At 55.8% G+C, this 25,843-nt stretch overlaps 1 protein-coding gene across 21 annotated transcripts in view; it reads right to left on the bottom strand.

Moving 5' to 3' along the window:
• Ncor2 (nuclear receptor corepressor 2) overlaps nt 1-25,843 on the bottom strand; it is a 155,753-nt gene that overhangs the window by 3,628 nt on the left and 126,282 nt on the right. For 9 of the 21 annotated variants that reach the window (XM_087903637.1, XM_085678758.2, XM_087903625.1 and 6 more), the window contains 24 exons: nt 23,219-23,339; nt 22,287-22,458; nt 19,289-19,453; nt 18,320-18,456; nt 17,768-17,870; nt 17,544-17,648; nt 17,303-17,400; nt 15,214-15,364; nt 13,352-13,492; nt 13,008-13,088; nt 12,333-12,628; nt 11,068-11,422; nt 9,791-10,012; nt 9,086-9,340; nt 8,132-8,281; nt 7,876-8,025; nt 7,606-7,792; nt 5,680-6,209; nt 4,679-4,831; nt 4,447-4,592; nt 4,035-4,228; nt 3,143-3,292; nt 2,485-2,630; nt 1,864-1,917 (listed from right to left, as the gene is read on the bottom strand). In XM_087903637.1, the coding sequence (XP_087759763.1) occupies nt 1,864-1,917; nt 2,485-2,630; nt 3,143-3,292; nt 4,035-4,228; nt 4,447-4,592; nt 4,679-4,831; nt 5,680-6,209; nt 7,606-7,792; nt 7,876-8,025; nt 8,132-8,281; nt 9,086-9,340; nt 9,791-10,012; nt 11,068-11,422; nt 12,333-12,628; nt 13,008-13,088; nt 13,352-13,492; nt 15,214-15,364; nt 17,303-17,400; nt 17,544-17,648; nt 17,768-17,870; nt 18,320-18,456; nt 19,289-19,453; nt 22,287-22,458; nt 23,219-23,339 (4,262 nt within the window). The remainder of the gene's footprint in view (nt 1-1,863; nt 1,918-2,484; nt 2,631-3,142; nt 3,293-4,034; nt 4,229-4,446; nt 4,593-4,678; nt 4,832-5,679; nt 6,210-7,605; nt 7,793-7,875; nt 8,026-8,131; nt 8,282-9,085; nt 9,341-9,790; nt 10,013-11,067; nt 11,423-12,332; nt 12,629-13,007; nt 13,089-13,351; nt 13,493-15,213; nt 15,365-17,302; nt 17,401-17,543; nt 17,649-17,767; nt 17,871-18,319; nt 18,457-19,288; nt 19,454-22,286; nt 22,459-23,218; nt 23,340-25,843) is intronic. The other 12 variants (XM_085678790.2, XM_087903638.1, XM_085678794.2 and 9 more) reach the window with 9 other exon arrangements.

The following is a 25,843-nucleotide window of genomic DNA, read 5'->3' as shown; positions in this document are numbered from 1 at the left end:
TGACTCAGGATGCTTCCAGAACCTCTTGAGGGCTGGGGCCTGATTAGCAGGCCTGGAACCACAGCTACTTAGGAGGATCACAAGCTTGAGCTAGCCTGGTCTACAGATGAGTTTAGTCCAATCAATGCTAGCCTGCACACTTTAGAGATAGCTGTCTCGGAGTCTGGATGGTCGCTCAGGGTCAGGACCCTTGCTGGGTAAGTACAAGGTCCTTGCTTCTAACAAAATGCCAAAAGAACGCCTTCAAACCCAGACAAAGAGAAAGAGAACAATGGAATAATCAACAACCACCAAACCAACCTCACCCCAAACTAAACAAATCAAACCAAAATCCCCAAACCGGTCACCAACAACAATAAAACCATGAACAACAACAAAACCTTATTTGCAGGATTCCCAGCCTAGGCCACAGGCCTAGGGGTCCTGTGAACCTCCAGGCTGCCCAAGCCTAGTGAAAAACCACGCGGCCCAATATGCTAGCAAGTCCCTGGATTGTAAACTAGCCAGGCTCCTGAGGATGGGAGGGACAGTCACTTTCACAACCCCACTCCAGGGTGACTGTTGGTGGCCTAGGCTCAGGCAAGCTTGGGGCCAGGGCCACTCACAGCAGCAGATTATCTTCCCTCAGGGCCAAGTTACCAAAACCAAAACCAAAACAACAACAAAAAGTAACCTTCCCAACAGGGATAAACATTTAAAAAACACAACCCCAAATAAACAAGCCCCACCTACTCCTCCACATCCAGAAGGCCTCGCTCCTGGGCCTTGTCCCCAGGGTGTTGCGCTCATGGCTCAATGGCACTGGGCACAAGCATGACTTTCCCCATTTATCCCTGGCAGGGTATTAGTGCTACAGGCCAGGCCTGGAGACATGTCTTGGAGAACTAACATTTAAGGGGAATTTATGAGTAGGCACACACACATACATGCATGTGTGTATGTATGAGTGTACATGAGACAATTAAATTAGGCTTTAGTACAAATCACTGTATTACCCTATGAATTTCTATATGTACATACAGCTGGGTGTCTAGCATCTACATCAACATTTAGAACACTCTAGAAAAGTTTCCTTCTGCCTGGGGCTCAGCAAAGACACCAGTATGTTTCTGGGCATGTGACATTCCCTGCCAGAACCCCTCCTCCCTTCCGCTTTGCGGTTCCTGTGGTCCTCTGGAAATGTCCCCAAGGATGTGTCTGACCACCTTGTTTGCAGGAGCCAAGGCTCCACACCCCTTGTTCCTCTGGCATGGAGTGCACATCCCCACAGACGACCCTGTGCCTCACTCAGCCCCCGTTCAGGTGTCACTACGCCCATTTGGTCCCACCCAGTTTTTTCACAGGAACAATACAATTATAACCATAGATACCCTGGCCAGCAGCCTGGAGCTCCTTCACCCCCAAGACAATCTAAGTCCCAAGCACCGTACAGAAAGCCTGCAATTTCTGCCACAAACTGTGTGAGTTTGACACCCATCTCTGTTATGCATCCTCTTTTGATTTAGAAAAAGGCTGAAGCTTCCTGATGGAATCCCCAAATGGAGACTTTACTATGAGAGATGCCTGTGTACATTCTAAGTCCAGTCCACCTGGTTCACATCTGGTGACATTCCCCAGCCCCAGCAAATGTGCAGGTGTTTCCAGGTGATGTGTTCCTGACCACTTGAGGAACCCTGACCTTACACCCCAGAAACTCCTCACGTGGCATTAGACTCTAGGCAGCGGAGGCCGGCTGGCCCGCTGTGTCACTCAGGGCCCACTGACCCGGGAAGCAGGGCCAGACTTGAACTGGCTAAGATTCCTTGACCCTGGAGTCAGCAGTTGAGGAAGAGAGCGTGCTATGCAGACACGCGGGAGGGTTACCTGCTCCCGTGATGGCAGGCATGTTGAAGATTTCCGTCCCAGGCTGGCCAATGTCTAGAGCAGGGTGACAAGGTTGGCAAGGTCTGAGTTCACCGGTTCTGGGAGATCTGCACCCCACCTGGCCCCTGTGCAGTCTGAGCTGAGTATCTGGGCACCACTAGGGACCTAGTAAGCTCCAGGCTGAGTCTGGCAGTTGGTTACCAACCTAGGCCTATACTACCAGCACGAGCTTCTATAGTCAAGCTCCAGAAGGGGAGAGCCTTGCCCATCTGTCCAAGCCACCCAGGAAGGGACAGTGCAAAGCCCTTGTCACTTTCCAGTGCGTTTTCCTACGCATGGTCCATGTGACCCTGAGCTAAGGATTTTAAAGGTCCTTGTCCACCCACGTCAGTCCTGGTGAAGGGTGCCCTGTCCGTGGCATGACCCTAGAGCGATGTGCTGTGTGCCCCGGCACTCGGGTATCTGCACAGGCTTCACTGAGTGCCTACAGCGTGCAGGGTATTATTGTCGCACTACATGCCGAGCCAGTTAGCACCCACTGGCAGATGTAGGCTCCTCTGGGGTGGGGCTTAGAGTATTAGCTTCCTCCCCGTGCCAGTCCCAGGCCTGGCTTCCCCTTACTGTATTCTGGCTCGTTCCGGTTGTGGGTGTTGAGTTTCTTGTTGATCTCCTGTTTCTTAGACTTCACCATGGCAGAGTTGCTCTCGGTCAGCTTACTGAAGAACGCTGGCGGCTGGGTGGTGTTGCCTGGAGACTTGGAACCCATTCTGAGGGAGCATGAGATGCCCAGGGTTAACAGGCTGGCCACTGCCCTTGCAAGCCTTTAGCAAGAGGGAGCTCAGCTCGCCACCTGAGTCACAGTGAGGTGCTAAAGACCAGCCATGTCCCCATCCCAGGCCTGCTGTGATCCGTACTTCACCTTGGCTTGGGGTAGCTTGTGAGCAAGCCTCAAAGGTGTTCTATGAGTTGCCCCAAGAACATCTTACAGCCAGTTTTGACACAAGAAGCCCCAAGAACACACACTTCCTGAGACTGAAAGCCTGTCCACCGTGTCCCCATCCACCCCTACCCTGTCTGGTCCAGCTTAGTTTACTCTCAAATCCTCAGCATGAATTAGGCTGAGATGGGTCAGGGTGCTGCCACTGCCACTGAGTCCCATGACTGTTTATCAGTCTGCTGAGCTGCGAAGGGGCTAACAGCCATCACAGTAGAGGGCTGAGGCCCTGGTGGACACAGAACTGCAACTGCCGCCTCTGGGCAGGGTTTGTGCCCTGGGTACCTGGGCTCCCCTGGCTCCCCGTCCCGATACAGCAGTGGGTATGCAGTACTCCGAGGGTGTCCTGGCTCGGTCAAGCCCTCTGGTGGGGACACGGGTTCAATGCCATCCTCGCTGCTGCCCAGGACTGATGTTTTGCTGGGTTCTGGGGACCTAATGGAGACAGTGTCAGCTGAGGGTAGAGCTCTTCCCGGCAAAGGGAACACCCCACTGCCCACAGCAGGGCTCCACTATAAGGCAGGGCTCTGTGTGTTTCCCTGTGAATGGCCAGAGGATGGCAGCTGAGGTATGGAGTCCCCTGGGCTGCTGAGAAGCTTTTGGAATAATCTAACACTCATGCAATTTTTGTTTATTTTTGAGTTGGGGTCTTGCTGTGCAGTCCAGGCTGGCCTGACTCAGCATGCCCAGAGCCCCATCACCTGTGCTTAGTGGTGTGTGCCACTACACCAGGCTGCCCAGGATGTTCTGACCCTGAGACACCTTTGCCAGGACCTCACTGTTCCCCTGAGATCCCACGGCCTATACCCAGGCCCTTCAAATTGCATGCCTCTCGGAGGCCTCGCTCTGGTCCTGAGCGGAAGGCCCACCTATTCCCATGCCTGGAGCACCAACCCAGCCAAGGTAAGAGTGTATGTGTGCACATGGTACGGGATGGCAACTCGCTTCTCTATGCCTCAGTTTCCCCATCTGCTCAATGCTGAGTATGCCTGATCCCTGGCTGAGTTGGTATATACAGAGTACTCAACTGGCACCCTACTTTGTGCTGGATCTGGGACCTTAGTGAGCTTTCACTTCCCTGAACACCAGTTTCCCAGCAACCCAACACCCCGCTGAGCTCACCCCCACGCCACTGTTCCTCAGTCAGCATCTGATACAGATCTGAGTACATCCTCACCTTTTGCCCCCTTCACTGTGTGGGGATCCCCGGGCTGGGGTGCCATGTTCAGGGGGTGGGAGGTAGAGGTCGGTAGGTGGGCGGCGGAGATCCAGGACAGGGCAGCTGGCTCCAGGGAAGGAGTAGAGAGGGGCAGGCAGGGGGCCACTGAGCTGCTGCGGGTGGTGCCGTGTGTAGTCCTGTGTGATGACCTCCTGCGAAGAGGGGGCAATTAGAGGCCATCCTGACAGAACCTTCCGGGGAGGGTAGGGCAGAACCCTGACCCGGCTTTGTCCCCATGTGGACCTTATGGTGATGGCCCCCAAAGGACTGGGTGTGCTGACCACTGCATGGTTAGCACCTGTCTGGCTCTGGGATGTCACCCTCATACCCACTTGCTCTCCCAGCGGCAGGGACAGAGACGGGCACTTACACTGATGTGCTGAGCCAGGGTGACCACCCTCTGGTGACCTTTGATGCCTGGGGCAGTCTGGAGGAGTGGGCTTGATGAGGGTTGGCTCTCGGGCAGTGGCCGCAGGTGGGGGAGGTGGGCAGCGTCCCCACTGAGCTTCATGGGGCCTGAGGACACAAGAGAGCTGTCAGGGGCTGGGGACAGCTTGGAGCCGCACCTCAGTTTCCCTACCTGACGCTTTCCCGGGTGTCACCTGGCTGTTTGTGTCGCAGCTCCCCTTCCAGGTGGCTCTTCTCCAGCTCTTCCAGCGGTTTGGAGAGCCCCTTGTCATGGGTCAAGCTGGGAGAGCTCACAGGGCTAATGGGTTCCACCCCATCGGGGCTGTAGCCAGCTCCACTGTGGTAACCTGTAACAAGTGGGCTGGAGTCAGAATGTGGCCTGGGCCTGGGCCGAGGTGGGGGCTGCCTCCCAGCCACTCCTCCATACTGGTTGGGCCTCAGGATGGAAGGACATGACATCAGCCTAGGGGTGGCCAGAGAGGAGGAACAGAGAGCGATGGGAGATGGGTCCGTGTGCTAGGGTACAGGCACACCCAAAGGACTGTGGGATTCTGGCTTGGGCAGTGGGGCTAAGATGAGGAAAACAGACTGGTGGTGAAGAAATGGGAGGGAGGGAGGGTGCGTGTGTGCAGGAGTTGGGTGGAGTGGGGTGGGGGCTCAGACTGGACTATCACTGGGTCCCCTGCCTCCTCTGACCCAGCACACAGAACCTTCATTCTCTCTGGGCTGGATGCTGGCATGGGAAGGAGAGGTGGACACCCAGCCTTCCTGGACAGCCTTCGCCCTCTTCTCTCCCACCTTCTCTCCTGCCTTAACTTCGTCCATGAACAGGGGCAGCCGTCAGCTGTAGCCCCCACACCCCCACTCTATACGAAGGTGCAGGTGGTGGAAGGAGATGGGAGGCGCAATCGGAGTCCAAACCACAGATCCATTCATTAAAGGAAAAAAGGTGAAAAAATCCAAAAAGAAAAAAAAAAGGGGAAAAAAAACAAAAACAAAAAAACTCATGATGAAAGGATGTGCAAACGATGAGTGCCCGCGTGGGCGGAGTCACCACAGCGTGTGAACTGACGAGGACGGGCTCAAAACAAATACCAAAACCAACCAAAAAAAGGGGGGAAAAATTAAAAGCAAAGATCTGAAAATATCTTTAGGCCACAGATGGGGTGGGCAGGCGGCGGGCCGGATGTCTTACCGTCGCCAGGGGAGTCGTTGGCCAGCGAACCTCCTTCTCGCGGCCCCCTTTCGTGAGCAATTTGACGCGTGATTATTGCGTCTATGAACGTGGCCGCTGTCAGGGTGGTCTTACCCAGAGAACGGAGTTCCAATTCCTGGATGGAAAAGGGTTTACTTTGAGTCTTTTCTCGGTGCAGATCTGAGGCCGAGGCAGGCGCCGGCGGGTCCGGACTGGCATGGTGGGGTGCAAGGCTCTTTGCTGGGGTGCGGGCGATGGCTGTGTGGCTGGAGCTGGGGGGTGCTAGGGATCGGGGCTCAGAGCTCTTGCTGGGTGAGGAGGAAGGCTCCCGGGCTGGGGGCTTGGCGAGGAAGGCATGACCAGTGTCCACACGGGGCCGCTCAGGCCGGGTAACCCGAGAAGTTTCCTTGGGTAACAGGACGGGCTCCATGAGGGTAGGGTAGACCCCTTCAAGGGTGCCACCGAGTGGGCAGTGGGTGGCAGGTGGGAATGTGGCAGCTGGGCGGACAGGTGAAGAGGTGGAAGTGGACCTGGAAGAGAAGAGAAAGGTTCAGAGCGTGCTGGCCACCCCCTCGGAGCCCCTGCCGATGACTAATGGATGCTCACACTCCCTGAGATTCCCAAATAAGCCTGCCTCCTGACTGACCTATGTTGGCCCATTCGGTCCCTCACGCCCAAAGCTTTTCACTGAGTTCCTACCAGGCGCCAAGCACCATCCCAACCCTGAGAATTCAGCACCAATTAAGGCAAGGGTGCCAGAGCTTCTGAGAAGACAACGACCCATACAGGAAAAGACAGACTATTCTTTCCCAAGGACGGCCACTGCCGCACGGCCAGATGCGACGGAGGTGAGCAGAGGGCAGAAGCCCAAGCAGGAGGCGCTCCTACAAGCTGGCACAGATGCAGAGCCTCTCAGCAGCTAAGCACAAAGGAGCCAGGGGACACGGGACTGGCATCCCAGGAAGCACCCGCTCGGATACAGCTGTGGGCGGCACCAGCACTGCAGCTCCACTAAGCTCCCTATTCCTTTTCTTTCAAATTGGTCCTCTTGAGCCTTACATACTAGGTACCACCAACTGACTCACGCACACATCCCATTACCCACCACCTGCCATCCCATCCACCCGTCCGTCCACCCATCTACTCTTCTATCCATTCATCAGCCCATCCACCCGTTTACCTGCCTGTCCCCCCACCCACCGTACACGTGTGCCTACCTCCCAACCATTTCTGCACCCGTCTACTTACCTCTCCATTCTATCTATCCATCCATTCATCCATCTCCCACCCACCTTTTTATAGATTTCAATTCATCCATCCGTCTATTATCCACCTACCTGCTCACACATGCACCATCCAGTAGCCCATCATCCACCCACCCACATGCCGGCCCACTCATCTGTTCATTCATCCATGTTTGTCTTCCCGTCCATCACTCTGCTCTCGTCTACCCACCCATTCATCTGCCTCCCCTCCAACCCATCCATTCAACCACCGACCCATCCATTTGCCTGCATTCCCACATATTCATCCTTCTACCCATTTGCCCACCCATCAACTTGCCATCCACCCACCCACCATCCATCCATCCATCCCTCTCTACCCCCACCACACAGTCAGCCATCATTCTTGCTGTCTACCCATATACCTGTCTACCCAAAGCATGCTCTATCCACCACCCTCTGCCCAGCTACTTGTATGTCTCATCTACCCACTGCATACTCTTCTGAGCCATCCTCCACCTGCCTCAATGCCACCGATCTACCCACTCTCTCATAACATTCTTGTCAATACATTCCTTTACCCACCTACCAATCCTGCTGTCTGCTTAACTCTCTACCCATCTGCCCATCCACACAATCCCCTCCCACTCAGCGCATCCATCTGTGTACCCTCCCCCCAGGCTTGTTTCCCCCCGGTGCCAACCTGGCCCACCTCAGGACCGTGGGCGTGCTGGGTTCCACGGAGGTGACCACGCCCTTCATGCTCGTGTTGTGCAGCACACTGGGCCTCTGCTGCAAGGCGTCCTGGGTCCGGGGGGAGATGGGCGAGTGCTGGTGGGTGTGGGAGGCGGGGCGGCTGCTGCCCCCAGCCCCGCTGCTCTGCTCCGTACCTGGTGACAGGCCGCCGAGTCAGGGGGCAGGCCCAGGTGGCCCATGAGGACCTGGGGGTGGGGCGGGGTCTGGGGTGCCCTACCGGGTCTCCAGATGGGTGCATGCTCCACTGTCGTGGTAGACGCGAGGATGGACTTGTCTCGTTCTCGTTCTCGCTCACGGTCCCGTTCCCGTTCCCGTTCCCGCTCTGACGAGGATGTGGCAGTTGGTTTAGCCAGGTGAGTGGGGCCTCCTGGAAACCCCAAGGTCAGAGTCTGAGCTGGAGCCCAATGGGTGAGCATTTACCTGCACAGCAAAGGAAGGAGGCCCATGCCCACCCTCCCACTTGGGAGGCGTACCTGGGGACAGCGGTGAGCTGCTGTGGCGGCTGCTGAAGGATGGGGGCGCCGTGGGGAGGTAGGCAAGGCGGTCGATGGCGGTAGCAGGGGTGCCTGGCGTTGGTGGCACCAGCACGGGCAGGTGTGGCACTTGGGACAGGTCGATAATACCTGTAGGGGGAAGTCAGTTGTAGGTGCCTGGCCGCCTGTCCACAAGAGTGTAAGCCTAAGACCTTTCACCTGGCAGTGCCCCTCCCTGGTGCCAAGCTTGGCTCCAGGCCCTGGCACGTAGTACCTCTCAACCAACATTTCTTGAGCTAAAGCACTGCCTCCCCCTTGCAGACAGCCCTGTCCTACAGTCAGCTCCCTGCATTCAGGTCTCACCTCCAGAGTCCCCAGAGTGGCTTCTGGATCCACAAGGTCATCTTTGAACAAACCTGACAAAGGGACCCGGGCTGTTTGAAGACTCTAGGAATTAGTGCTCCAAAGAAAACAGCCTCAGACTCTCTTTTCTCTTTCTTTTCTGCGATTTGTATTGACAGTATATCACGTAGCCCAGGCTAGCCTCAAACTCTATGTAGCTGAGGCTGGCCTTGAACTCCTGATCCTCCTGCTTCTAACCTTCTGAGTTCTTAGAGTAGAGGTGGGCAATACCACAGGTCCAGTCTCTGTTCTCACCTCTCAGATGCCGAAAGATGCTGCACACCATGGGCTCAGAACATGTAAAGGCCCATGTACATGACAGCAAGAGATGCCTGCTACTCACACTGTCGCTAGATGTGAACTGATGCTAGATGCACCGTCCCTCTTCCCCCCAAGTCCACCCGGCCTACCAGGTGCACTCGGTGGCACCCACACGGCCTGTTCTGCTCACCTTGCGTGGTGCAGGATACATAGGCACACTAGTATCTTTTGTACACCACAGCACAGGAAGGCACAGGACAAGGCTGTGAAGGGCAGTCCTAGGCCACTTACCTCGTGGGCCAGCGGCATAATTGAGGGCCAGTGAGGACTCTCGTGGAGACAGGCCCCTTAGCATATCAGCGCGCTGGGCCATGGCAGAGGCAGCATTGTGGTGCATTTGCTGCGAGGTGATGTAGTCATTGATGATGGTCTGGCGGTTCTCCAGGGCCGCGGTGTCAGGGTAGCCGCGGATGAGGTAAGGTGGGTACAGGTGTGGGTAGGTGGGGCTGGGGGCCAGGTGCCGGGGCAGGTAGTAGGCCGCGGCTGCTGGGGAAAGAAGGAGGGTCAGGTGGCCCGTGTCTGTCTTTGTGCTCCCTCTCCGTGTGCATCCACATGCCATGCAAATGTGCACACAGAGCATAAGACATGCTCCCTGACCGTGTGGGGTGTCTGCTGTCAAGGCTGTAAGAAGCACTCCTGAAAAAATGTATCAAATACAGGTCCCGACACCCTAACAACACCCTAACGACACCCTAACGACACCCTAACGACGGAGCCATGAAAACAGCTGTGCGTCATGGTACACGCTGGAGCCCTCCTGCAAGGCGCAGCTGAGCCCTGCAGGCAAAGAAGCCCACTGAGAAACGGGAGACCCAGCCTGCCCTCCAGAACCTGCTGGTGATCTCAGAGCTAAGCCTACCCCTCCCCACTCTCCAGACCCTGAATGTCCCACCCAGGGAATTATGACCCCCACACCTACAGGCCCAGGGTACCCACCTGCATCCAAATGGATCCCTCGGGGTATGGAGGTGGGGTCAAAGGCCAGCGGGATGTGGCTGCGGTACAGGTCCACACCACTTACACCACGGAGCAGGTGTTCATAGGGGGAGATGGGATGGGGGTGGTGCTCGGGCACAGTGCTGTGTGGGGACTTGGCGATCTCCCGGGGTGTCGATGTCAGCTTCCTGTCCTGGGATGCCTTGCTGGACAGAAGGCTGCCTGTGGGGACAGGTCACCTGGTCTCAGCCTTAGAGAAGCACCTCTGGGCTATGCTGCCAGCAGTCCCAGCGTCTCTGGCCTCTCTGTGACTTATGAAAACATTGATTCACCCAATCGCTGCTCATTCATTTATGCCATCAGCCTGAGGTTACCATGGGCTGGCAAGTGCCCATGATGACAAGAGGAATCACCTCAAGAACAAAGCAGACAAGATCCCCGAACCCCAAGGAGTCACTGTCACAAGTAAGAGACAGACAACAAGGTAGGGAGCACTGGTTGGAGGTGGCACAGCCTCCCCAGGCCCTGACATCTGAACAGGGTGACGTGGGCTACCTAGGGGTTGGCTAGAAACAGACTGAAGGGGCGGCCTTCCGATAGAGGGCTGGCACATGCAAAAGCTACATGTGTGGATGGAGCTGAGAATGACAGAGGAACTCTTGGAGGGGGATGGGCTGAAAGAATCAAAGCAGAGTGAAAGAGGAGACCCCACATAATGGCGTTTTAGACCACGGCAATGTTACTGGAAATATGTACACTAAAGAATGGGAACGTTTCATTTAAACTATTACTATTATAAATTGTGTGTGTGTGTGTGTGTGTGTGAGTGTGCGTGTGCACATGCACGCACATGAGTGTAAGTACACACAGGCCATGATATGTGTGGGGAGGGGGAGAAGGAGGGAGGAAGGGAGGGAAGGAGTCAGAAGACAACTTCAGACATCCTCACTTTCTGTCATGGCTGAGACGGGGACAGTTCAGGGGCTGTGGCCTTCAGGAGATTCTCCTATCCTGGCCTTCCACCTCACCACAAAGCATGAGGATGGCTGAGTGTGCCTGGCTTCTGTGGGCACTGGGGGTTTGAACTCAGGTCCTCATGCTTGTGCAGCAATACTTTAGCCACCGAGCCTTCTCCTCAGCCTTAATGGAAATTATTTAAAAAACATTGGTAAGAGGGAGCAAAGAGGCTCTGTATGCAGTGTGGAGGCAGGGCAGCAGATGGACTGGCTGTGGCAGGAGCCAGTGGCTGGCAACCTGTGGGAGTGTCACCTACTCACCTTCCTGAAGACGTGGCGTGGGCTCCCGTGTGGTCACAGGTGAGCCACGTGGTAGGTGGCTGGTGAAGGGCGCCCCATGGTCTTCGTAGGTCAGTGGGCTTTGCCGTGGCTTGCCCAACTCTGGCACGACGACTGGGGCCCCACGTGTGATGGAGCCTCCTGCACCGCTGCTGGTCCCCGACCGGCTCTTTAGACTCTCTTCATAGCAGGCACGCTCCAGTGCCCGGGCATCGGCCATCATGTCCAGAGGGTGCAGGGCAGGAAAGGGCCGGCCAGGACTGCCAATGATGGAGCGCACATCGTGTTTCTTGGTGCCAGTGGAGGGTGCCCCAGAGTCGTACTTGAGCGGTGTGCCCTAAGAAGAGGGTGCAGGTCTGTACTGGCTGCCCGGCTGCTGCCCTTCCTGTACTTCTTCTTGCACAGGACAGGGCCTCTCAAACCCCATGGGCAGATAGACATGATGTCTGGGAGCCTGGCTGCAGCCCCAGAGCCGCCCACTGATCCAGTCAGAGGGAGGCCAACTGCGGGTGAACACAATCTTCTTCACCCCGTGGACCTCCACCACCCCATAACACTAGGGAAGTACAGTCAGGCGTACCTGTGACCCCAGGCTGCGGCTCCAGTACATTCACTACTGGGCCTCAGAGGACACCATGGAGAAGGGAACTGTGTGCTGGACATCATGGAGATGATCCTATGGCCCTAGCCAGGCTGGAGACACTGGGCACAGTTAGGCCCCAGATCTCAATTTCTACTCAGTGTCTTTGTTATTGTTGAACTTTAAATTTTGGGGGAAGGGTATTAAGCCAGAGTATTGCTTTGTCTAGGGTAGCCTTGAACCTAAAATTCTCCTGGCTCAGTCTCCCAAGTGCTGGAATTCAGGAGGGCGCAGTATTTTGGTTACTGTCCTAAAAGAGAATTCAAAAGAATTCTCTAGAACTATTCTAGTCCATCATTGGGTGTCCTTGGCATCAGGTCCCTCCCTAGATGCCTTTGCCCAGCTGCTTTGCCTTTCTCTTTCCCATCAAGCCATGGCCATGGGTGGGACAGTGGCCCTAGGGGTGGGTCCCCATGGAGCCTCTGGTGCGCAATGTGCAGGTGGAGATGTTGGCAGCAGTCAGAGTTCAGGCCTCACGACTTGGGTTTCACAAATGCCATCAGCCACCCAGAGCAAGCTGCCCACTTCTCTGGGCCTCAATTTATGTACCAATGCCACGGGGTCAGTATGAGCACATCCTCAGGCTCCTCCTATGTGCTCCTCATACCTGGGTGATGGAACCCTCCTTGAGAGGCCGCGGGGCCAGGGGCAGTTCAGGTGTGCGACGCAGCTCTTCTCGCGGGATCTCATGGATAGAGCGGCCTGCCTCCTTCACAGTCGCTACCACACCCTCGTGAGCTGGCTTCAACTTCAGGGGACCCAGAGGGTCCAGGGGCCTGGTCTTGTAGGTCTCAGTCAGGTCCCGTGGTGGCGGTGGCGGTGGGGGTGTGCCCTCTCGCTTCAAGAGCTTGGCCTCCCGACGTAAGTAGTCCTCCTGGGCCTCCACATATGACCGCGGGATTCCTGCCAGGCAAACAGCATTGACTCTCCATGGCCTTGCCTGGCTCAGCCTGGGGGCTCTCAGCAGTGATGCCTGGATCTAGACTGCCTGAGTTCAAAACCTCTTTTCCTGTGTGACCTTGGTTATACATACTGTCTTCTCAGAGCCTAGTTCTTCATATGAAGTGAGGGCACTAAGTGAAACCACACTGTGAAGGTCATCACAGAGACATGAGCTCAAGAGCCATTCAATCTGAGCCTCTCCAAGTGCAAAGCAGGGGTACTCACTCCACCTATAAAGCACATGCATGGGGGAGGTGCTTTCCCTGTTTCTAAATCCCTAGCCTATAGTCACCCTGAGGACAGAACTGCACCAAGGGGTGGGGTAGGGGTGGGGATGTACCTTGTGTGATGGAGCCTCGGATGTGATGCTGCTCCTTGAGATGGGGGCTATGCTGCTCGGGGATGGCACGGCCCATGAGTCCTGGGGAGGGCAGGGATGGTGTTACCATAAGGTGTCCAGGAGGGCTGGGGTTCACCAACCAGTCTCCTCCCTCATGGCATAAGACCCAGCAAGTAAGCGCCCCTTTCCCTGGCCCTGTTCTACACTAGGCTGCGTCTCAGTTTCCCAGGTAAGTCAAGATGTCACCTCCCTTTCCACTCCAGCCTGGGGGTCTGGGAGGCTCCTGGGACAGCACCTGGCCCCGGTGAGCTGCTACCGGTGAGCTACTACAGCAGGCCACTTACCCTCGATGCTGGCTGAGGTGATGGTCCTGCCCACACGGCCCTCCATCATATCATACGTGCGCTTAGGGGCGGCAGTTTCATGGGGCGGACCCGAGCTGCTCCTGCCGTCCTCCTTGGAGCATTGTGACACAGACATACCACCTGGGAGTCAGAAAGAACGTACAGTGTGGTGGCTGTAGGGTGCTGGCACCACAGGCATGGGTTTGGCCCGCAAACAGGTAGAGTAAGGAGGAGGCCCTGCCATCCCACAGCTGGGAGGCAGGCTGGCTGAGCCTATGAGACCCTCGAGCCAGCTCAATTGAAAATTGAGAGCAAGGCGCTGCGACCCACTGTTGTGTTGGTGGGTGTGCATCTGTGCCCATGGGTATATCCTCACATAACAAAAACACATCAACACAGCTTGCGTACACGAGGAAGCCCCCATAAGCTTCTCTATAGCTGTGTTGCACAGATGTGTGTGAACACCTGGCTCAAGGACCACCTGAAGCCATTTTACACTGGTGCCTTAGCATGCCCAGCAGTGAGTGAGTGGCTTTGCTTTAGTAACTTGGACATTCTGAGACACGGGAGGTCACAAGCAGAGGGCTGGCAGCTGGGGCAGGAAGAAAGAGAAGAAGCACCCTGAACTGCTTCAGACCCACTGGACCTGGAAAGGACAGAGGGCATCCAAATCTCCACACAGACAGGCTAGGTCACAATCTGAGGCTGTGGAGGCTCCCAAGCTGTGACTCCGTACTCGAGCTAGGACCTCTGTCAGACAGCTCTGTCACCACCAGGGGCTATCAGCAGGACAAGCAGTGGGCACCAGAAGCAGCTGCAGTCCTTGTCCCAAGACTGTGCTCCACAGGCCGGTACCAAAGCCACGTGGGCCCACCTGTACCTCCAGGACTAAGAGGCTGTGGGGCTCAAGGAATAGAGAAGCTGGCAGATCCCAGGCCTGCACTGGGAGATGCTATGCTCCCTCAGGCACGGATTCAACTCTCAGGTTGCACTGGCCACTTGGTATGGACAGAGAGCAGTGTGTCACGACTCTACCACAGGTTCTCCCTGTCATGACTCTTTTTTTTTTTTTTTAAAGATTTATTTATTTATTATATATACAGTGTTCTGTCTGCATGTATATCCCTGCAGGCCAGAAGAGGGCACCAGATATCATTACAGATGGTTGTGAGCCACCATGTGGTTGCTGGGAATTGAACTCAGGACCTGTGGAAGAGCAGCCAGTGCTCTTAACCTCTGAGCCATCTCTCCAACCCCCCTGTCATGACTCTTAAAACTGCTACCAGCTTTCCCAGCCTATGTCGGGGAAGCCACCAAGGCCAGCCCTGACCTGGGTGGTATGCCTGCAGGACAGGAAGTCACTCTCTAACCGTTTCCTGGCATTACTTTAGCTCTACCTGTGTCTAAAGATACCTCTACAGGCCCCACAGCTCCTTGCTAACCAGGGCAGTCTTATCCCTCCAGGGTCAGGACGGGGCCCTCACAGAAGGACCGGAGTATATCTATCTCCTCAACCTGTGAAGCCTACCTAGAGTAGCATAGTGGCAGCTCCAAAGGCATCGCCTGCCTTCCACCCTGCCAAGACCTCCGCCTCTCAGCTAAGTGTGGACATGCCACAACTGGCTGTCTGGGGATGCACCTAGCACCCCATCTTCACGCCTCCTAATCAGCACTGGGTTTCCAGCATAGCCCTTGTAGGGGCCTCCTGAGTTGGCGACAGGTACTGTTTGATGTGCTCATTCCCATTCTCCTTGTTATGTCTGTCTTGAAAACAGAGAGCCTGGAAATGGAAAGAGAGGGGACAGGCACAGCCACCCCACCTAACTACCACCGCCTCATGGCTGTCTGTGGTCTGTACTGACCTTCATAGGACAGAACATGGCCCTTCTTGCCCTCATAGATGACATGGCCTTTGGGCAGGGTGTCCTCTCGTGCACGGTCAAGGCGACTTGGGCTGTCCTCCCCGACGATCCTGCTGATGGTTCCCTTGTAAAGGACATCAGCTGGAGTTCCCTGCACGGTAAGAGAGGGTGAGCACCCAGATCTGTGGATGACTCTCCCAGCTTGCGAAGCATGCACAGATCACACTGAGACAGAACCTCACTCAGCTGGCGTCCCTTGTCACTGGCTTCCTAGTGCCAGCGCTGTTGTGAACACCCTGACACCCTGACTTTCACTTGTACCCTTCCACAGACGCTATCAAGAATAGTATTACACTGCTTCATAGAGACAAGGCCTCTCTTTCTATAGATCAGGTTAGCCTAGAACGCACCATCCTCCTGCCTCAGCCTTCTGAGAGCTGGGACAATAGGTCTGAGCCACCACATCAGGCTAGATGCTATTACTCTATCTACTTCAGATAGGGAAACTGAGGCATGGAGCAGTTATGATCACTCAGGAACCTTTTCCTAGCCTAGAACTGCCAGCTGCTACTGACTCAATACTCCTGCACCCTCCGTCTACCCTAGACGCCACCTGATGTCCCTGAGGACAAGTCTGACCAACTAAGAAACACTGATTCAGAGCAGGTAAGCTCCCCACCAGAGTGTCAAACCAAAAGAATTCAGTCTCATGGGGTAGTATCCACCTTAGGTGACTTCTGTGAACATGAATGGGGTCACTGGTGTAGCTCTGGAGCCAGACCATGGGGGATGGGAGGGTTCCCCAAGTTGTTGATCACTGTTAACAGGTCACTTCACTTTTCTGAGAACTCCTTTACATCCACATAATAAGGACTCTGGTTTGATTCTCAGAGACCCCAACAGAGTGCCCCCAAATCCTGAGCTCTCTCCTGCTGAGTAGTCCCTATGGGGCAGGAGCAGGATGGGCTGACTCTGGGAGCCTCCCCTTCACCCTGGTGGGTGCTTGCCAGGCCAGGTGTATGCTAAGAAAATCCAGACAGGCTCTGGGGAAAAGCGAGACTCTGCTGTCTGGGGGATCCAAGCATGGCGGGACTGGCCTCTGAGGACAGAAATGCAGACAGACTGTGGTTCTGTTCTGCAGAGCCAACTGGACAAAATCCAAAGAACATGAGGAGTCACCATGACCCACTCAGCCTGCTCCAAGACCTGAGTGCAATCCTGGGAGCTGAGCAGGACATGGGACTGCATGGCCTTGGGCTCCAGGGCAGTCAGACAACAGCGGGGTGTATAGCCTCTACCTGCCATCCACGTGGGTCATACCAACACCTTTGTCACTGATTCTGTCCCAAACAGACAGGCCCTAGAGCACAGATCTTACTCCCTTTAATCAATGGAAAGGGTCATCCAGCCTTGGAGAGCCAATACCTTCTGACCTGGCCCGGAAGTTCTGCATGCTGACACTGTGACCTTGCTGACCTATGACTTCCTTGGAATAACTCTCCTGGTGATAATATTTTTGTCAGAGGGGAAACTGAGTCAGGGAGGGCCACTGGTGTCAGAGCATATGGCTGAATTTCTGCCCCCCAGCTTCTGCTCTTTGCCTTCAAAAGCCCATGATTTCCAAACAGACTCCAGGAAAAGCCTGGGGCATCAAAGTTTGTCCCGGTATTGAGTTGAAAGGACACTATGGTGGGCAACCTTGAGGCTGGAAGCCCTCTGAGGAGGTGTGCTTGACCACATCCAGTGGTACTACATCTGGTACCTCCCACCACGTACTTCATGTGTTTCTTCTGGCCATGCTAGCTGACATCACTTGCCTCTTCCTGGCCCTAGGGACTTTCTGAGTCCAGGCACTTCACTGATTTGTGACTCCTGACACTCTGGTCACCCTGCCTGTATCCCTATCTGTGGCTGGTTTCTGCCACACCTAACTGCCTGAGACGTGACATTTGTTCTGTTCATCACCCTAGACCTGCCCCGCCCCCCGCACAGTGACCATTCAGTCCAGCATCTCTCATCTGCTCAGAGATCATCTCACCCCATCCCAATCCGTTCTCCCTGCCTGCACCACCCTGTCCCCAGCACCTACGTGGGTGATAGAGCCACGGTAGCTGGGGCCGTCTGCGGCCCGGGTACTGGGGAGGCCCTTGGTGATGCTCCCACTGGCGGTGGAGCCCAGTGCTGTCCCTGGAAAATATAAGACACAACTCTTAGGGTCCCAAGCCTGAAAGTCACCCAACTATCCCCTTCAGTGTCTCAAGGGTGAGGAGACAGCCATGAGGTGGGCTTTCGGGCTCTCTAGGAGCTGAAGATGGTTGACTGGGTCTTACCTCTCAGCACAGAGGTCTCCTGAGCAGTGGGTACTCCCAGACTCTCAGGTGGCCCAGTCTGACCCCGCGGGGACAGCTGTTCCTGCTTCACTCCACTGAATGGGGCTGGGGGTGGGGAGACAATACACAGAGGTCTCAGGCTGCCCCTTCCACCGGACTCTCCAAGCCAAGACTGCCCACCCCTCAGCAGAGGTCACAGGAGCCAAAGGGTCATGGGCACTCACCCAACTTCTTAGGGTCCACAGCAAGAGGCAGCCCCATGGTGAGAGGGCCCATGGGGGCCTTGGCATGCTCTGAGTGGGGCACTCGAAGCTGTACAGACATTCCCTGCCAGGGCAAGGGAACAGGTCACAGCCAGACTCGGACACAGGGACAGCCCTGCCTAGGACCCGAGGATATACTGGTCAGGGACATGGCTCTGGCCCTCTCAGGTGCAGGGCTGTGGACAGACCGACACCAGTGTTCACATAAAGGACACAGTGAGAATGCTTTGCACGTGTGTGCAGCGAGGGCAGGCAGGCCGCAGAGGCGATCAAAGCTTACCACACAACAGACACGCTACATCCTGCTGCAGCTACAGCTCAGCACTTAACAGGGTGAACTGAGGCCCAGAGATGCTGAGTCACTTGCCTGAGGCCGTATGGTGGAATGCACAGCCTCAGATCCAGACAGCCCCATCAGCTGGCCTAAGCAGCAGGCCCAAGTGCCAATCACCACCCAGCACCATGGCTTGAAAGCTCCCCATGATGAGGAGGCCCAGCCCAAGAGGCACTCACCTGGGAGATGGCACCTAGCTGCCTCTCAAGTACGCCGGGATGCTTGGCAGAGGAGATGAGGGGTGGGGGGTTAGAGATGGGGGGACGTGGTAGGACGGGCCGGACACTATCGTGGAGGTTCAGAGGCAGTGGGTGACCTGCAAAGAAACATTAAGTTTATACTGGTGCACCTCCACATGCTTCTGCTTCAGTGATCTGAGCCCTCCACTGGAACCCTAAAGTCCTGGACTGTCCCTCCACACCCAGGCCTCTAAGCCAGAGCTCCATTTCCACTCCTTCCTTGGGATTCGCCTCCTTACAGGGGTCAAAGGGTCTCTTCCAAAGCCAGCAGACCAGACCATCCCCTCCCTATGCCATGAGCCTATGATGACTCCCCACAGCCTCCAGGAGAGTCACCTATAGCACGGATTTCAGGGGCATGTGACTGGGGGTCCCTGGGTGGTGACTTTCTGCTGTGACAGCTTGATCTGGTGCCCAGTGCCTCTACTCTTTCTGGCCTTTCGCGGATGCTATTCCTCTTGCCAGGCATGCCTTTCCCTACTCTCCAATCTCCCTTGCTACACTCATCGTTCAGGGTCCGCTCTACCTGGGCTCGCCCTTGCTGATGCTGGTCTTTGTGGCCGGGTTCCTTTTAATGATGGTGAGGCTCTCCAACTGCTCTCATGGCTTGTCAACCAAGGCCACCCCCACCCTCCCACCAATGCCCTTAGGCTTAGTCACTGGTGGAAAATATCTCCCATGCTAGGCCTCCCCGCTGCCACCTCAAGCACCTCCCATGGCTCCCTATGGTCATCACAGATAGTATGGTAGCTTTCCCAAGTCTAGGGGGTCCCCAGCTTCCCAGTACTGAGCAGGCCAAATCTTCAGCCTGGCCTCATCTGACTAGGACCCTTCACTATGTAGCCCTGTGCCAGCGCAGAGCTGGTTGCCACTGACTGCAGAGACACAATTAGGGGTGTCACTACTCACCGGGAGGCGTGTAGGAGAAGGCAGAGGGGTCTGGGACGTGTGGGGAAGTCTTGATCACCTCCCGTGAAGGGATGGGGAAGGGCAGGCCCGATGTCCAGCGTGGGGGCTCAGTAGATAGCTTCGGGCCTTCAGTAGGGAAGGCCGGAAAGAAGGAGGGTTTCTCTGCTGAGAGAGGGAAGAGGTAGGCAGTCAGGGAATGCTCTGCCATCCTTGTACCCTGCGGCCCCGCTGGCCAGCTATGACAGGACTCTAAGCCACAGGGGCACGAGGACACAGTAGGGCAGGTGTACTGCCATGCATGTCCCCATATGACACTTGCTTGGCATGGGACTGGCTCACTGCACGGGGCACAGGGCTCTGGAATTGATAGTCCATCTGTGCCAGGCAAGAGGGCTTGTCAGACCCCTCAGGCAGGTGACACCACTACACTTTGGCCATCACCATCCACGAAGTTAGAACCCACAGCAGAGCTGAAGAGGCACACCGGAGGGCCTGGGACAGAGGGCTAATCTTTGCTTCAGGGCTCCCTGCAAAAACCCCAGCTGGGTGCAAAGGACCAAGGTGGTGGGTCAGGCTTGCTGATCAGGGACGGCAATAGATGTGGCTGCAGCAGCCGCTTCAGCTGACCACTGGTGCAGAGGCTGTCTACATCTCAGCCATCTACTATATGCTAGTCACTGGGTCTGGCCCCAGCCAGGCTATGATAAGCCTGTATGGGTACATACAGAGGACAATGACCAACCAGACAGAGACCAGTGACTGCCGAATGTCGCCATGCCTGGATTGAAACTCATGGCTACAAACAGCAGCAAAAGGTAGCACTCTACAGGATGACACAGTCAGTTTGTCCCTCCACTCTCCTGATGGGAAGACTGAGGCCCTAGCTGCTGAGTGCAGGGGAGAGCTGGGAATGCAGGCAGCTGGCGAAAGCCCAAGACCTGTGCCTGTCACGAACGTACCCTGTGACTCTCGGGTCCTGGATGCTCAGAGTCAGGTCAGCACTCACTGAGGCTTCACATGTTCTCACATTAGCTGCAATCTGTTCTAACCAGCAAGCCCTAGTTGGACACATTCTGGGAATCACAACCCACCCAGAAATTGTGGTGGACAGGGGCTCCAGCCTCAGAACAGGAAGTGACAGATGAACCTGAGCTACCTCCACATAATCCTAGGTTATACTGAAGGTAAGATGTGTCGGAAGCAGAAGCCCAAGTGTTAGGGCCCACATCTCCCCTTAGGGAAGGTTGAACTCCCCTTGAACTCATGCCCTGGGGAGGTGATGGCTACAGAAGAATTGGCAGGGGATTCACATCCTCTACCACCAGGAAGTTCCAACACTTGGTGTCCTGGCTCCCTGTGCACCTTGGCTGCCCTGTCTAGCTTGGCTCTGAAGAGCTAGGGGACAGAGATGAAGTCTCAGGCTGTAGGGAAATGGGGTCAGGCCCAGTCAATGCAGGCAGGTGGCTAAGAGCCAGTATGGACAACCTGTTCCTCCAGCAGGGCCTAGGGATCCCGAGGGACCTTCCTGGCCTGGAGGTTCCCTGCTGGAGCCAGGACAGAGAAAGCTGGCTTCCTGAATGTTGGGTTCATGTGTCCTCTGGGGAGCAGAGCTATGGCCAGACCACGGGAGAGACAGAGCCTGCCGCCAGGTGCAATGTTCCCCAGGGAGGAGCCTAGGAAACAAGGCAGCCCTGGCCCCATGGATGGGCCCAGAACCAGCCTCAGGGACCATGGGCTGCTGGCTGTTTTCCCAGGGCCTGGGGCCCCAACTCAGCAGGACCTGACTGGCTCTGGGTGGCTTCAGTCCTACTCTGCCACAGCGGTCTGGCCTGAGCCAGACCAGTGCGTCTCCCCTCCCGCTACAGCCACTCCAGGTTGTCCCTTTGAGTCTGGCCGGCTTCTCACAACACACTGTGTTCTACACCACACTTAGCCCCTTAAAGCCCACCCGTCACAGTAACGTGCTCCGGCCCTAGCTCCAACCAGACAGACACCTCTGTCCTTGTACCCCACGGGTCATCACTACGTCCCGCTGGCTTGGCCTCAGGAACAAACGCAAGCCTCCCCTTCCTCCCACGTCCAAGGCCACCTGTCACGTCCAGGCTGCCCCAGAGCTGTTGGGAGGAGTGCTTGCGCCTGCCTCCCACCCCTGCCCTACTCCCTTCCGCGCTTTCTCAACAAGAAAGCAGGCACTGATTCCCCCCCCCCCAAAAACCCTAATCAGATGACGCCGACCCCCCCCCCCCAGCACAGTCGCTCAAAGCTATTTTCCACCTATTCTCCACCGAAGCCACACAGTCTAGTTCCCATTTCTCTCTCTGACTCTTCTGCCAGCCACAACCTCCCTCTAACAATTTTTAGGCCCTGAAGATCTTTTCCCGTCATTCTCTAACCCCGCCTTGCCTTGCCAGATCCTTGTTGGACACACAGCCCAGACTGTCCTGCCCCTGGCCTGACCAACTTATTTCTCATGCCTGCCACCGCCAGCTTAGGCAACAACTTTACCCCCCTCTGACAACCCTAGTACACGGCAGCACAGATGTCCAAGCGCCATGGAGCCCTGGCGGATACCACCCACTACTTGCACGAAAGGCTCTGTAGTATGTGTTGAAGATGAAGGGGTGTGGACAGTGGGCAAGCCATGTGTTAACCAGTCCAGCTCAGGTCAGCCCTGCTGTTGTTCCAGGACAGAGATCCCCACGGTCCCCTCAGGGAGCCCAAAGGTCACATGCAAACTGATTCACACCAAAGGAGAAGCTGGCTACAGATATGTCCGCATGTGCACATGTGCGTGTGTGCGTGCACACACACACATATCGGGAGTCAGTCACCAGCATTAGACTGCCTCTGGTTTCCTAAGAGCCCCCAGCCCAAGCTGTTTCTGGAGCTTGTGGCTAAGCCCTGTGATGTGCGATGTGCCAGCCTGGGCCATACAGCCACGGAAGCTAAGTAGAGAAGGGTTGTCCCTCAGTCTCACAGACCCATGTTCAACACTCACCCTCTTTCTCGGTAGGAGGTACTGGGCTCCGGCTCTTGCCACGTGGACTTCCTCCCGACTGCTGAGACACGTCACTCTCTGGCTGTAGGTGTTGCGTGGGTGGAGGAACAGTGGGAGCTGGCTTTGGGGGTACTGTGTCCTCCCGGGGGGGTTCATGAACCTTGGTGACCTGCTGGGGGGTACGGGGCAGGCATGAACATCCTAGCCCCATGTCAGAGGCTGACATGTTAGGGAGTGGCTGTGTACGGCCAGGGTGAAAGCTGGGTACAGAAATGCAGCCACATCCTTAAAGTCTCCATGTGGAGGCAGAAAGAGTCCTAACATCAGACATAGGGGTCACCACCACCAAAGAAGGGCCTGTTTCATCTGCCCAGAGCTGGACTGATACTGGGATCCACTCTACCTGACACACCCTACATCACTGGGAATTGGGAGTAAGAAATGGCCATGTGGGCTTTGGGGGGCTAGCAGTGAGACCAGGCACACATGTCCAACATCAAAATGCCTAACAGAAATGCCAGCTAGGATCTCCATGAACTCCTGTCTTCAACAGAAAGGCCAAACCTAAAATCTCAAAAGGGAAATGGCCGAAGAGACTACAGTCAGCCAAGTGTCTTTGGAAAACGGCGTGTTTCCAAAGGTCCCCACGACAGACCTGACAGAGCCCGGACATTAGTTGGCTGAGGTGTTGTTGGGGTCTGGGGGCTTGCTGGCAACAGCTGCCTGTCTGGGACGTGGGAGAACCTCTGGAGGGCAACTGATCAGATTAGCCTTCCCGATCGATCTCCCATCTCCTCCCAGCCTCCCTACCCTACCAAGAGTCCTGTGTCTGGACTCTGGGAGTCACTGGCCTGGGAAGAGTTTCCACCCGCACCGCTGAGCACACAGAAGTCAAGGTTAAGGTGGGCTGCCTGGATGCAGGGTTCACTCACAATGGGGGGGATGGCGGCCGCTCGCTGCTTCAGCTGCTTCAGGTCCAGCGGCTTCTGGGGCGAGGTACTGGCCCGGGGATCGCCGGCTGGGGTGAGGAGGCTGGGCCTTGGTGACAGCAGCCTGGGGAGGGACAAGCGTCAGGTCAGGCTGGAGCATCAGCCACAGGCTCTCGGAGGGCCTTCCTGGGAAAAGGGGCTGTCCTGCCTCCATGGCTTCTCCTTCGAGTCCTGGAAGGTGGGGCCCGCCAGTGAGGCCCTTAGCCGAGGTCCAGGTGCCAGGTCAGCATACACTGCTGGGCAGCAGCGCTCCTCTGGCCCCCACACACCACTGTTCCAATGTGGCCTCGGGGCAAAGAGACAGCTGAAAAATCCTAACGGGCGCCCAGGCCACAGGGGCCCTCAGGGAGTGGCCAAAAGGACACAGACTCAACCGGATCAGGGTGGAGGGACACAGAGATTCCCTGGAGATTATTCTCGTCTCAAACCCAGAGCAGGCTGGGCCCTGGGAAGGGGACTGAGGACTCCACTAATTGGAGCCTGTGTCTGCTCAGTCCTGTCCAGTGATGGGGGCTGAGCTACGGGCTACAGCCCTAGAATTAGGACAGAGGACAAATCTGGGATGGGTCCTTGAAAGCACTATGGGCTGTGTGCCCCTGGGTACTGTGGCTAGCCTGACTCAAGTCACAGAAGACACACAAGCTGGAACTTCAGCCTTTGGGGTGAGAACTGCTGACAGCTGGGGCATGGTTAGAGCCGCAGGGGGCAGAGCAGAGGAGAGCTTGATGCTGTCCACAGATGGAGGGGCACAGGCTCTGCTGTGACAAGACACACATGCGACAGGCCCTGCGGGTAGCAGCCTACTGCCCGCATCTGCCACACGCTCAGCCAAGCGGGGAGAGCAGACAGGATGACGCCTGCTGAAGCTGCCTGAGGCAAACAGGGGGGGACAGGAAGAACAGGTCACCCTGAGTCCTCCAGCCCTCCTGTCCCACCTGTCCACACCCATGGCAGGGACTCCTCTGCCGCTGTCTTCACCAGATACTTGGTCCCTGTTACATCTGGCTCCACCTTGATATTGACCAGCATATCCCAATGTCCCGTCACTCACTTGCCCCTAGCCATCCCCCCACCCCGACCTGGTATTTCGAGACAGCGTTTCTCTATGTAACAGCCCTGGCTGTCCTGGAAATTCTTTGTAGACCAGGCTGTGCTTGAACTCAGACATCTGCCAGCCTCTGCCACCTGAGTACTGGGATTAAAAGCGTGCACCACCACCACCCAGTTGTGCCTAGCCATTTTAATGGCCAGCTTTGGTAAACTTAAACTGAAATAAAATACTGCACCAGCTTAGGAAGATGAATGGACAACTCTAAAGGTCATGCCCAGACTGGGTATGGTGGCAAGACACCTTGTCATCCCAGCACTGGGGAGTCTGGGCAGGAAGATTCTACAAGCTCAAGGCCAACCTGGGCTACTAGTGTGACCCACTTACAAAACACCAAAAACAAAATCAAGGCTATACCCACTAAATCCACACCAAGCTAAAACATACTCAAGAGGAATGAAGACACGCAACCCACTCATGAGTGTTCCTGACAAACTGCTTAAGCCACACAGACTGGTGCCATCTAAATCACGGAGCCCTGACCCTCATCCCCCAAAACACAGTGCCAGAGAGGCCAGACACAGTGGCCACATCCCGTTCCCTTCCAAGGACCCTGGACCAGAACATCAGTGGACACCACAGCCGGGAAGGGGTGGGGGCCTCCTCTAGGGTCATGGTCTGATCTGTAGTGACACTGAAAACACCGGTGTCACAAGACTGTGCTCTACGTGGCATGCTGTTGAGCACGCTGTCACAACTTCCTGCAGCTACAAAGAGGAAAGTGGGCTGTGATGGAGGGGACCACAACACGGCCCTTGTTTTCCAGGAGCAATAAAATCTGGGGAGCACCGTGCCCCCTCCATCTGTGTACAAGTAGAAAACAGTTCCAAGTTCCAGCTCTGGCTGAAACCTGGACTTCTGTGTGTGTGCAAATCCATCTCTGCAGAGACGCAAGCTGTGATGCTAGTACGTGACGGCACACGCCTGGGAGCCAAGGCTTTCTCTAACAGGACCACGGGCCTCAGTTTCCCCATTCTCTCCAGGTAGGCATAAAGCTAGAACAGTATCCCAGAGCTGGAGAGATGGCTCAGAGAAGCCTCAATTCAGCACCAGAAGATTCCATGCCCTCTTCTGGCCACCGTCCTCTGTGGTGCCTGCATGAATGTGGTACACATATGCTGAGGCAGGCGTACAAACACACACATAAATACATGGGCAGGAGAGACGGCTCAGTGGTGCACTGCTCTTGATTGAAGTTTGATTCCCAGAACCCATGTCAGGGTGCTTATAATTGCCTGTAACTCCAGCTCCAGGGGATCAGATGGCCTTTGGCCTTCTCATAGTACCAGAACTCATGTGTATATACTGCAAACGGGCACATAACTGAAAGTAATAAATCTTTTTTTTTTTTTTTTAAAAAAAAAGAAGCAGCTCTGACAATCTCTGTTCCCAAGACAAAAAACCTATTGGTCCCCATCCTCCCTGCTCCAGGGCTCTGTGAAAACCACTGAACATTAGTT

Source organism: Myodes glareolus, chromosome 2 (assembly GCF_982192425.1).
Source record: "Myodes glareolus chromosome 2, mMyoGla1.1, whole genome shotgun sequence".
NCBI classification, from domain to species: Eukaryota; Metazoa; Chordata; class Mammalia; order Rodentia; family Cricetidae; genus Myodes; species Myodes glareolus.
Note: the sequence above shows the minus strand (reverse complement) of the source record. Positions and strands in the feature narration are given on the sequence as shown.